The 13,516-nt window shown below is 37.9% G+C and overlaps 1 protein-coding gene across 5 annotated transcripts in view; it reads left to right on the top strand.

The window, feature by feature from the left end:
• The window catches only part of AP-2alpha (adaptor protein complex 2, subunit alpha), a 252,484-nt gene that overhangs the window by 37,976 nt on the left and 200,992 nt on the right, over positions 1-13,516 (top strand). For all 5 annotated transcript variants that reach the window (XM_070088089.1, XM_070088087.1, XM_070088091.1 and 2 more), the window contains exon 5: positions 5,155-5,386. In XM_070088089.1, coding sequence (XP_069944190.1) covers positions 5,155-5,386 — 232 coding nt within the window. The remainder of the gene's footprint in view (positions 1-5,154; positions 5,387-13,516) is intronic.

The raw sequence follows: 13,516 nt of genomic DNA, 5'->3' as shown, positions 1-13,516 counted from the left end.
TCAGAGCGTGAGAACGCGTCCCGGACGAAGGACTATTAGCCAGTTAACGGACCATTTGAGGGACCACTGTATACACAATAGATGTTCAGTAAAACTTAAAATCATGGACAAAATCCACTGGTTAAATTGCTCTTTTAACTCTATTCTTCAATGTTTATTGCAGTATATCTGTAAAGGGTGTGTACACTACATAGTGCCTTTATTTTTTTTCCCATTATTCTGATTCAATGGACACTCAGATTGTCCCCACTTTATTAAATTGAGAGTTTACTGTATGTCCTTATAACCCTCCATTTTTCCTTTCTTCACTTGAGCAACTTTCCTTTATGCTTATCTTATGTGAAAGTGTTTTCAGTGGCTTGTTCTCATTTTTCTTGTATTGTTCATTCCCTGTAATCCACAATATGGTCTTGAATGCTGGAGTTTGCATAAGTACTTAGTATTCTCAATACTGACTTTATTCCTCTTTTTACGATCTTCATATATTTTCTTCAGTACAGCCAAAAATAAGACTTTATCTACTACAGTTTACCTCATTAGCTTAAAATTATTTGCTATCTATTTTTGTATTTAACCCTTTCAGGGTCGGCAGGCCCTCCCCTAAACTTGTTCTCAGGGTCAGAAATTTAAAAAAAAAAAAATTATTTTTTCTTATGAAATGTTAGAGAATCTTTTCCTGATCATAATGACACCAAAAGTATGAAATTTGATGGAAAACTTAAAGAATTATGCTCTCGCAAAGTTAGCGGTCTCAACGATGTTTACGCGTCGGCGATTTTGCCCACTTTGAGTCCTATTTTCAGCAAATTCCAATGTACCAGTCGAGAAAAATCGTACCTATTTCGCTAGAACTCCATTTTTTCTATCAACCGAGTACAAAAAAAATGCCCATTTACCGATTTCAACTATCCAATAAAGTGGTCAGAAATTGGCAATTTTGCCAATCTCACACAAATTTCAAAAGATGCCAGTTTCCAAAGAGGGTCCAAAATAAACAAGACAGACATTCCTGGCACTAAAATAACATTTCCTCTGTTCATTACTCACGTCCCCAGGCCTCTGTACATTTCTTTTGCTTTCCACTTCGAATTTTTCTCACAAAAAATAGAAGATTTATGTTATGCAGACTACTGCATTAGTGTAGAAATGGTATAAATAATATCAGAGCACTTGTGAAAGAATATTAGACTCGCCAGTTGACGTGTATTGGACACATGGCATGATTTATTTACCTTTGAACTTTGGCAAAAATTGAACATTTCTGCTGATTTGAGCTCAATTTCAAGATACTTTTCATTGTTAAACCAATCAAAATCATATCAATTTCCGTAATGTCTTCCATTCTATAAAATGAGACCAGGAAAACTAGAATACAACCATAAATAGCATACGAGAATGCACTGCAAAGTTGCTGTTTTGAACCAAAAACACGGTCGGAGTTTTTTTTTTCTCATTATGCACTGTGCGCTGCAGGATTTTTTTTTATACTGCGCACACTGACCACATGGACCCATTCTTTAATATGTAGGCCTACCAGCATTCTCTCTAGATTTGAAGGCACTAGAATTTATGCGTACTAGTACGGCACCAACACTGAAAGGGTTAAAGTAATGTTAGCTGTAACTGTAATTCTCCTTAGCTAATATAACCTGCTGTTCTGTTTCTTAGTTATTCTGGCATATCGTTTGTTTTGGCTTTATTTTCCTCTTGTTCTTTCATCTCCATTTTTTTTTTTTATCTAGCTGCCTGTTTATTTAGGTTTGTCTTGCTATATTATTGCTGCATAACTCTATTGTTTTATACTGTCTTTTATATCCTCTGTTTCAACTATATTCTTTATAAATTCTTTGTCCATATCTGCTCTTTATCCATCATAACATCAGGTAATTCAATTAGTGTTTTCTATATGATACCACAGGAATATTACCAAACTACATCAAGGAGATGAAGGAACTTCTAGTACAGTTCCTAAAATGCCACAAAAACTACTACAGGAAAAATAATATAGGCTCTAAAGGCAACCAATATTAGGTTGATATTTCTGCAAATACAACTGAAAAATGATCCAGGATAAGGATAGACTAAGTAGTCTAAAATTTCCTCATCAAATTGAGTTGTGAATTGCTTCATCATAGTATTGTGACTTGTTCTTCCTGCAAGATAAAAGCCATTTTACTATACCATTTCTTAAGCTTCTTTTAAACCATTATTATTATTATTTTTTTTTTTTTTTAAATAGTGGTACCTTGACTTAAGAGTTTAATTTTTTCCGTGACCCAGCTCGTAACTTAATTTGTTCATATATCAAATCAGTTTTCCTCGTTGAAATTAATTGAAATGCCATTAATCCGTTCCAGCGGAATTCCTGGCTCTCGGCAGGCAGGAGAAAATATGTATGTACTTCAATATAACACTAATGTCAACTTTTCCCATATGGCTTACTATAAAGAAAAAGAAGAAAACCGTCAAAGTGGGATGTTTGAATGTGCGTGGATGTTGTGCAAATGATAAGAAAGAGATGATTGTGGATGTTTTGAATGAGGAGAAGTTGCATGTCCTGGCTTTAAGTGAAACAAAACTGAAGGGGGTAGGAGAGTTTCAGTGGGGAGAAATAAATGGGATTAGGTCAAGGGTTTCAGATAGAGCTAAAGGAGTAACAAAAGTGTTGAAGGATAAGTTATGGCAGGAAAAGAGGGAATATAAATGTATAAATTCAAGGATTAAGTGGTGTAAAATCAGGGTTGGATGTGAAGAGTGGGTTATACTAAGTGTATATGCACCTGGAGAAGAGAAGTGTAGAGGAGAGAGAGAGAGATTTTGGGAAATGTTGAGTGAGTGCATGGGGAGTTTTGAACCAAGTGAGAGAGTACTTGTGGTTGGGGATCTAAATGCTAAAGTGGGTAAAAATGTTGTGGAGGGAGTAGTAGGTAAATTTGGGGTGCCAGGGGTAAATAAAAATGGGGAGCCTTTAATTAAGCTATGTGTGGAGAGAGGTTTGGTAATAAGTAATACTGTACATATTTTATGAAAGAGTATATATAAGTATACAAGGTATGATATAGCAAGTTATGAAAGTACAGTGGACCCCCGGTTTACGATCAGCTCCCAATGCGACCCATTATGTAAGTGTATTTATGTAAGTGCGTTTGTATGTGTATGTTTGGGGGTCTGAAATGGACTAATCTAATTCACAATATTCCTTATGGGAACAAATTCGGTCAGTACTGGCACCTGAACATACTTCTGGAATGAAATATCATAAACTGGGGGTCCACTGTAGTTCGTTAGATTATGTATTGGCGGATAAATTGTTGATGGGTAGGCTTTAGGATATACGTTTATAGAGGGGCAACAGATTTATCGGATCATTATATAGTTGTAGCTACAGTTAGAGTAAGAGGTAGATGGGACAAAAGGAAAATGGCAACAAGAAGTAAGAGGGAGGTGAAAGTGTATAAACTAAGGGAGGAGGAAGTTAGGGTGAGTTATAAGCAACTGTTGGCAGAAAGGTGGGCTAATGCAAGTATGAATAGTGGGGGGGGAGGGGGTTGAAGAGGGTTAGGATAGTTTTAACCCTTTGACTGTTGTAACCCCAAATCCTGAAGTGTCTCCTGGTGTCGAAAATTTTTTGGAAAACAAAATTAATTTTTCTTATGAAATGATAGAGAATCTTTTCCCCGATGGTAATGACACCAAAAGTACGAAATTTGATAAACTTGGGGAATTATGCTTCCGCAAAGTTAGCAATCTCGGCGATTTCGCCAACTTTGAGCCCTATTCTCGGCCAATTCCATTGTTCCAGTCAACCAAACTCGTATCTGTTTCTTCAGACCCCCATTTTTTCTATCAACTGAGTAAAAGAAACCATCCATTTACTGATTTCAATTACCCAATAAAGTGGTCAGAAATTGGCAATTTGGCCAGTTTCACACAAATTAAAAATGATGCCAATTTCAAAATAGCTCCAGAATAAAAAAAATGCAGACATTCCTGGCACTAAAATAACATATCCTCTGTTCATTAGTCACATCTCCAGGCCCCTCTTATATTACTCTTGCTTTCTATTTTGATTTTTTATTTGCACAAAAAATAGAAGATTTACTGTTATGCAGACTACTGCATTATTTTAAAAATGGTATAAATAATATCAGTGCGCTAGTGAAAGAATATTAGACTCCCCAGTTGACGTGCATTGGACATGTGTGATTTGCTTACTCTTGATCATTGGTAAAAATCGAACATTTCTGCTTCTTTGAGGCCAATTTCAAGGTCGTTTTTATCATGAAACTAATCAAAATCATCTCTGTCTGTAACATGTTTTCCATTTTATCACGTGAGACCATGAAAACGAGAATACGTACAACGATAAATACTATACGAAAATACACCTCAGTCGGCGTTTTAATCCAAAAAAAACGGTCTTTTTTTTCTCATTATGCACTGTGTGCTGCAGGATTTTTTTTATGTAGTGCACACTGGCCACACAGACCCATTCTCTACCAGCTTTCTCCCGCTTGATTTGAAGCCGCTAGAATTTACGCGTATAAATACGTCCAAAACAGTGGCACATGAGACGTATATATACGACCGAAACAGTCAAAGGGTTAATGAAGAGCATTGTATGTGTACTTCATTAAAATATTAAATACATTATAACTGTATTTCTATATTCTCTACAGTATCATGAGAAATTTCCACAGCAGAGTTGGCTTCATGATTGCCTGTACAGTAACTAGTTTCAGGATTGATGAGGGCACCTAGAGGCTGCCTTTGCTATGTTTTTAGTCCTGGTCAGCCACTATTACATCAATCTTACTTTTGATTAGATGGGCACAAGTGCATGGTAATACATGAACATTGGCAATTATCAGTTTCTTGCCTCCAACTTTTATTCTCAATCAGATATTTTTCTTAAAACTGGCACCCTCTTTTTACATGCCTCAGCTTGTCATTCACTACAGCCACACCTTAAGTTCTTAATTTGATACTCCTGCTTTTAGTGTTAGTCCTTGGAAATCAATGTATTAAAATTTAAGTTACTCTCCTCTTATATGCATTTTGCATTCACATATTCTAACAGTTCACTGTTATGATTTCTTAGCTTTACTTACCAATTAACAGAAATGCCACAGTTTGAACTATTTATTTTTGCAGTGAGACAATGGATGTTGTGAAACAGTCTGCTGCACTCTGCCTTTTACGTTTGTTTCGAACAACTCAAGAAATTATTCCTGGTGGAGAATGGACGTCTCGTATCATCCACCTGCTCAATGACCAACACATGGGTGTTGTGACTGCAGCATGCTCTCTTATTGAGGCCCTAGTTAAGAAAAATCCTGATGAATATAAGGGTTGTGTCTCTCTTGCCGTTTCTAGGCTCTCCAGAGTAAGTGTTCCATGTTATACATAGTTTAGATATAATGTGCTGTATACTGTGTAGTTGCAGGGGTAGCTGCAGGGGTGGATTGAAGTGTGGATTGAAGTGTGGATTGAAGTGTGGATGTGAATGTGGGGGGGGGTGAATGTGGGGGTACAGGTGTGAGGGGGGGGTATGAAGGAGTGAGAGTATTTGTAGTTACTGGAGCAGAGTGATGATAGTGGTCCTCTAGTCAAGTTTAATTGATAAATTTTTGAAGATTTCAACAGTTGCAGAACATTTTCTCTTGGATCCTATTCCCGTGTTTTACCACTTGTGAAGACAACTTTCCAATATTTTTGACATTGTTTTATTTATCGCTTTACAATAGTGGACATTTATTTATCTAGTTGGTACTGTACTTAGTCTTTTTTTTTTTTCTTGATTTATCTTTAATGGTAGTGCATGTGATGTCTCACTTTTCCTTCTGTTCACTGGTGAAAACAGTTTTAATTTCAGTCTTTTCCTAATTGATATTTCTTAGCTCTGTCATCCATTTTGCATTATGTCTGTTCTTTATCTACATTTTGTTTCAGGTGCATACACCACAATGCTATTTATATTTTGATCTAAACATATATTGTGGATGGCTTTGTTTAATTGTTTGTAATGAATCTTTGCTGAAGCTGCTAAGTTTGCAGCATGAATAGCTTTTTTTTTTCTAGCATGTTCCCATTAATATATTTGTCTTCGTATCTATTGAGTCTCTGGATTTCATTTGTGTGATCTTACAATAAAATTCAATTTCTCCTAGATCTCTCTTGCTAATGCTTTCTGTATTACAATCACTTTTTGAGTTGCCTGTTATTGCTCTCTCAAATTTCCTCTACGCTGCATTTACATTGTATTCCATCATCCGTCATTCCATTTTCTCAGTTTATGAAAGTCTTCTTGGATAGATTTAAATAGGTATCCCTAAAGAGGTACCTGTGAGAGGTTGCTTGAATTTTTTTTGTGACTCCAATATATATATTTTTTTTTTTTTTTTTTTAATACTAAACTCAAACATGTCATCCAGTTGGCTTAAAATTTTCAATTTGGAACAATTGGCATGTTCAAATGCCTTATGACCAAAGTTGTAGAAACCATTCTCAGCATCCTCAAAGGCTCGAATAACATTTAAAGAGGTCAGTGAAGTAGTTTAATTTAAAAAAGCGGTAAAATATTTGATAGTGGAGAGTGAAATTCAAGTGTGTAGGTGCATATTTGACCATTACGTATGTAAAATAGCATGAAATTATTTTTGTTCTTTTTAACATGTCGGGCGTTTTCCACTGAGGCAAGGTGACCCAAAGAGAAAGAAACTTTCATCATTCAACACTTTGACTATCACTCATACATAATCACTGTCTTTGCAGAGGTGCTCAGATAGGACAGTTTAGCTGGCCCTCCAAACTGCCACTATCCCAAACCCCTCCTTTAAAGTGCAGGCATCGTACTTCCCATTCCCAGGACTCAAGTCCAGCTAACTGGTTTCCTTGAATCCCTTCACAAAATACAGTGGACCCCCAGTTTACGATATTATTTCATTCCAGAATTATGTTCAGGTGCCATTACTGACCAAATTTGTTCCCATAAGGAATATTGTGAATTAGATAAGTCAATTTCAGACCCCCAAACATACACATACAAACGCACTTACATAAATACACTTACATAATTGGTCGCATTGGGAGCTGATTGTAAACCGGGGGTCCACTGTATTACCCTGCTCACACTCCAACAGCTCATCAGGTCCCAGAAACCATTTGTCTCCATTCACTCCTATCTAACATGCTCATGCACGCTTGGTGGAAATCCAAGCCCATTGTGCACAAAACCTCCTTTACTCCCTCCCTTCAACCTTTCCTTTCTGACACCTGCCCCACCTTCCCTCTACTACAGATTTATACACTCTTGAAGTCATTCTATTTTGTTCCAGTCTCTCTACTTGTCGGAACCACCTCACCAACCCCTCCTCAGTCCTCTGGATAATAATTTTGGTAATCCTGCACTTCCTCCTAATTTCCAAACTACAAATTCTCTGCATTATATTCACACCACACATTGCCCTCAGACAACATCTCCACTGCCTCCAGCCTTCTAATTGTTGCAACGTTCACCACCCTTGCTTCACACCCATATAAGTGTAGACAGCCTGTACTGTCTGCATAGACAGCCTATGCTGTCTGCCAACTGAGCTCATATTTCGTGCCATGCTCATGCTGCCACCTATAGGCCTATGCCACTTAAGTATGCCCAGACCTGCCTCTACCTCACTTTCTCAGTGGCCTTCACTCAGTCAACAAGGCCTACTCCTCTCTCCCTCGCTGGGCATTGCCATCCCGGGCCATGGGCACTTGACACACTGCCTGTGTACCCCACAAAATTGCAAGTAAAGTAAGAAGCCTCCAAAGCCTTATCATTGAAGCCCGCTCTGCAGGAACGACCAATAATCTGGTACACATAAGAGTGTTGGTATAACTATACACCTACCCTCTGACTTACGACCTTCTTGACATAGACCACTCGACTTACGACCATGTTTTGTATACAGGTGTTCTGGGAAATAAACAACAGTTTGTGTTAGACAGTGTTTCTCCTAAGCCTTTGAGTATAAAATACAGTACTAACAGCATAAAAAGTAAAGTAAAAAATGAAATACCAAAATAAAACAACAAAATAAAATCATTACATAACATGGGGCTGATATTCAGTAGCAAGGTTCGACTTGTCCATTTTGACTTACGACTGGTTAGTCGGAACCAAGCTCAGTCGTATGGTAGGTGTACTTTTGTACGTTTCCCTCTTTGCTTCCATGGACAAAGTTCTCTGTCTCCACAGACTCCTCAGTTCACCACTCGCCTTTTTTTCCTTCATCCATTCTGTGATTCACCTCATCTTTCGTAGACCCATCTGCTGACACGTCCACTCCTAAAGATCTGAATACATTCACCTCCTCCATACTCTATCCCTCCAATCTGATATCTAATTTTTCGTTACCTATTTTTTTTTTTTGTTATCCTCATCACCTTATTCTTTCCTATATTCACTTATAATATCCTTCTTTTACATACCCTACCAAACTCATCCACCAACTTCTGCCACTTCTCTTCAGAATTTCCCATAGGCACATTGTCATCAGCAAAGAGCATCTGTGACAACCTCCACTTTGTGTTAGATTCTTTCTTTTAACCCCACACCTCTTGCCAACACCCGAGCATTCACTTCTTTTACAACCCTATCTGTAATTATATTGAACAACCATGGTGACATCACACATCCTTGTCTAAGGCCTACTTTTACTGGAAATAATCTCCCTCTCTCCTACATACTCTAACCTGAGCCTCACTATCCTCATAAAAAGTTTGCACTGCTTTCAATAACCTACCTCCTATTCCATACATTTGCAACATCTGCCATATTGCCCCCTATGCACTCTCATATGCCTTTTCCAAATCCATAAATGCCACATTTATTGCAATAAAATAGTAAAAAAATCTTGGATTTGTTGAAATCCATGCTATGACTGGAGAATGACTCTCTGGCTTCAACTTTTGGCCACTGGTGTGGTTTCTTGAATACTAGGCACGTACTGCTGTTGAGTGACATGAGTTCCAATTTGCCAGTGTAATCCTTCAATAACTAAAGAATGCATCTGATTGGCATCAACATATTATTGATGCATTTTGTATGAAGGATTAATATCCCATAAGTATAATATGAATAGGTACCAGTTTGAAATTTTACTGACATACTGTAGTTAAAAACTTGGAATCGGATCATGTACTGGATAGTCTTTTCTGATTGCTTTCAGACCTTTACCATTGGTGGGCTTTATTAAAATGGCTTGTCACTGAGCTTTGCAAATTTCAATTTGCCTAGTTTACTAAGCAAATTGTTTATCATGTAATAACTAGAGAAGGCCAGTTCTTATTAGCTTTAAACCCTATATGTTGGTGTATTGTAATTGGTCTTGATGGAAAGTATTTTTGTATTAATTTTTGGCTCTGGATATCAATTTGACAATTTTATCTAATTTTACTTCTTAAAAAAGCAAAATCCAATATTTTCTTAAAGGGTTGTAAATGATTTTCGGTAGAATTTTTAAATGAAAAATGTAAATGGGAGGGGGTAAAAATCAGCATTATTATTATTATTATTATTTATTATTATTTATTATTTATTATTATTTATTATTATTTATTATTATTATTTATTATTATTATTATTTATTATTATTATTATTATTATTATTATTATTAATTTTTTTTTTTTTTTTTTTTTTTTTTTTTTTTTTTCTTCAACAAGTCGGCCGTCTCCCACCGAGGCAGGGTGACCCAAAAAAAGAAAGAAAATCCCCAAAAAGAAAATACTTTCATCATCATTCAACACTTTCACCACACTCACACATTATCACTGCTTTTGCAGAGGTGCTCAGAATACAACAGTTTAGAAGCATATACGTATAAAGATACACAACATATCCCTCCAAACTGCCAATATCCCAAACCCTTCCTTTAAAGTGCAGGCATTGTACTTCCCATTTCCAGGACTCAAGTCCGACTGTATGAAAACCGGTTTCCCTGAATCCCTTCACTAAATATTACCCTGCTCACACTCCAACAGATCGTCAGGTCCCAAGTATCATTCGTCTCCATTCACTCCTATCTAACACGCTCATGCACACTTGCTGGAAGTCCAAGCCCCTCGCCCACAAAACCTCCTTTAACCCCTCTTTCCAACCCTTTCGAGGACGACCCCTACCCCTCTTTCCTTCCCCTATAGATTTATATGCTTTCCATGTCATTCTACTTTGATCCATTCTCTCTAAATGACCAAACCACCTCAACAACCCCTCTTCTGCCCTCTGACTAATGCTTTTATTAACTCCACACCTTCTCCTAATTTCCACACTCCGAATTTTCTGCATAATATTTACACCACACATTGCCCTTAGACAGGACATCTCCACTGCCTCCAACCGTCTCCTCGCTGCTGCATTTACCACCCAAGCTTCACATCCATATAAGAGTGTTGGTACTACTATACTTTCATACATTACCTTCTTTGCCTCCAGAGATAACGTTTTTTGACTCCACATATACCTCAACGCACCACTCACCTTTTTTCCCTCATCAATTCTATGATTAACCTCGTCCTTCATAAATCCATCCGCCGACACGTCAACTCCCAAGTATCTGAAAACATTCACTTCTTCCATACTCCTCCCCAATTTGATATCCAATTTTTCTTTATCTAAATCATTTGATACCCTCATCACCTTACTCTTTTCTATGTTCACTTTCAACTTTCTACCTTTACACACATTCTCAAACTCATCCACTAACCTTTGCAATTTTTCTTTAGAATCTCCCATAAGCACAGTATCATCAGCAAAAAGTAACTGTGTCAATTCCCATTTTGAATTTGATTCCCCATAATTTAATCCCACCCCTCTCCCGAACACCCTAGCATTTACTTCTTTTACAACCCCATCTATAAATATATTAAACAACCATGGTGACATTACACATCCCTGTCTAAGACCTACTTTTACAGGGAAGTATTCTCCCTCTCTTCTGCACACCCTAACCTGAGCCTCACTATCCTCATAAAAGCTCTTTACAGCATTTAGTAACTTAACACCTATTCCATATACTTGCAACATCTGCCACATTGCTCCTCTATCCACTCAATCATATGCCTTTTCTAAATCCATAAATGCAATAATAACTTCCCTACCTTAATCTAAATACTGTTCACATATATGCTTCAATGTAAACACTTGATCTACACATCCCCTACCCACTCTGAAGCCTCCTTGCTCATCCACAATTCTACATTCTGTCTTACCTCTAATTCTTTCAATTATAACTCTACCGTGTACTTTTCCTGGTATACTCAGTAAACTTATTCCTCTATAATTTTTACAATCTCTTTTGTCTGCTTTCCCTTTATATAAAGGGACTATACATGCTCTCTGCCAATCCCTAGGTACCTTCCCCTCTTTCATACATTTATTAAACAAAAGTACCAACCACTCCAACACTATATCCCCCCCTGCTTTTAACATTTCTGTCATGATCCCATCAGTTCCAGCTGCTTTACCCCCTTTCATTTTACGTAATGCCTCACGTACCTCCACCACACTTACATTCTGCTCTTCTTCACTCCTAAAAGATGGTATACCTCCCTGGCCAGTGCATGAAATTACCGCCTCCCTTTCTTCCTCAATATTTAAAAGTTCCTCAAAATATTCTCGCCATCTACCTAATACCTCCCTCTCCCCATCTACTAACTCCCCTACTCTGTTTTTAATGGACAAATCCATACTTTCCCTAGGCTTTCTTAACTTGTTTAACTCACTCCAAAATTTTTTCTTCTTTTCATTAAAATTTCTTGACAGTGCCTCTCCCACTCTTTCATCTGCTCTCCTTTTGCACTCTCTCACCACTCTCTTCACCTTTCTTTTACTCTCCATATACTCTGCTCTTCTTATAACACTTCTGCTTTGTAAAAACCTCTCGTAAGCTACCTTTTTCTCTTTTATCACACCCTTTACTTCCTCATTCCACCAATCACTCCTCTTTCCTCCTGCCCCAACCCTCCTATAACCACAAACTTCTGCCCCACATTCTAATTCTGCATTTTTAAAACTATTCCAACCCTCTTCAACCCCCCCCCCCCCCACTACTCATCTTTGCACTAGCCCACCTTTCTGCCAATAGTCGCTTATATCTCGCCCGAACTTCCTCCTCCCTTAGTTTATACACTTTCACCTCCCTCTTACTTGTTGTTGCCACCTTCCTCTTTTCCCATCTACCTCTTACTCTAACTGTAGCTACAACTAAATAATGATCCGATATATCAGTTGCCCCTCTATAAACACGTACATCCTGGAGCCTACCCATCAACCTTTTATCCACGAATACATAATCTAACAAACTACTTTCATTACGTGCTACATCATTTTTTTTTTTTTTTTTTTTTAAACAAGTCGGCCGTCTCCCACCGAGGCAGGGTGACCCAAAAAAGAAAGAAAATCCCCAAAAAGAAAATACTTTCATCATCATTCAACACTTTCACCACACTCGCACATTATCACTGTTTTTGCAGAGGTGCTCAGAATACAACAGTCTAGAAGCATAAACATATAAAGATACACAACATATCCCTCCAAACTGCCAATATCCCAAACCCCTCCTTTAAAGTGCAGGCATTGTACTTCCCATTTCCAGGACTCAAGTCCGACTATATGAAAATAACCGGTTTCCCTGAATCCCTTCACTAAATATTACCCTGCTCACACTCCAACAGATCGTCAGGTCCCAAGTACCATTCGTCTCCATTCACTCCTATCTAACACGCTCACGCACGCTTGCTGGAAGTCCAAGCCCCTTACCCACAAAACCTCCTTTACCCCCTCTCTCCAACCCTTTCGAGGACGACCCCTACCCCGCCTGCCTTCCCCTATAGATTTATATGCTTTCCATGTCATTCTACTGTGATCCATTCTCTCTAAATGACCAAACCACCTCAACAACCCCTCTTCTGCCCTCTGACTAATACTTTTATTAACTCCACACCTTCTCCTAATTTCCACACTCCGAATTTTCTGCATAATATTTTCACCACACATTGCCCTTAAACAGGACATCTCCGCTGCCTCCAACCGTCTCCTCGCTGCTGCATTTACCACCCAAGCTTCACACCCATATAAGAGTGTTGGTACTACTATATTTCATACATTCCCTTCTTTGCCTCCATAGATAACGTTTTTTGACTCCACATATACCTCAACGCACCACTCACCTTTTTTCCCTCATCAATTCTATGATTAACCTCATCCTTCATAAATCCATCCGCCGACACGTCAACTCCCAAGTATCTGAAAACATTCACTTCTTCCATACTCCTCCTCCCCAATTTGATATCCAATTTTTCTTTATCTAAATCATTTGACACCCTCATCACCTTACTCTTTTCTATGTTCACTTTCAACTTTCTACCTTTACACACATTCCCAAACTCATCCACTAACCTTTGCAATTTTTCTTTAGAATCTCCCATAAGCACAGTATCATCAGCAAAAAGTAACTGTGTCAATTCCCATTTTGA

Source organism: Cherax quadricarinatus, chromosome 23 (genome assembly GCF_038502225.1).
Source record: "Cherax quadricarinatus isolate ZL_2023a chromosome 23, ASM3850222v1, whole genome shotgun sequence".
NCBI classification, from domain to species: domain Eukaryota; kingdom Metazoa; phylum Arthropoda; class Malacostraca; order Decapoda; family Parastacidae; genus Cherax; species Cherax quadricarinatus.
Note: the sequence above shows the minus strand (reverse complement) of the source record. Positions and strands in the feature narration are given on the sequence as shown.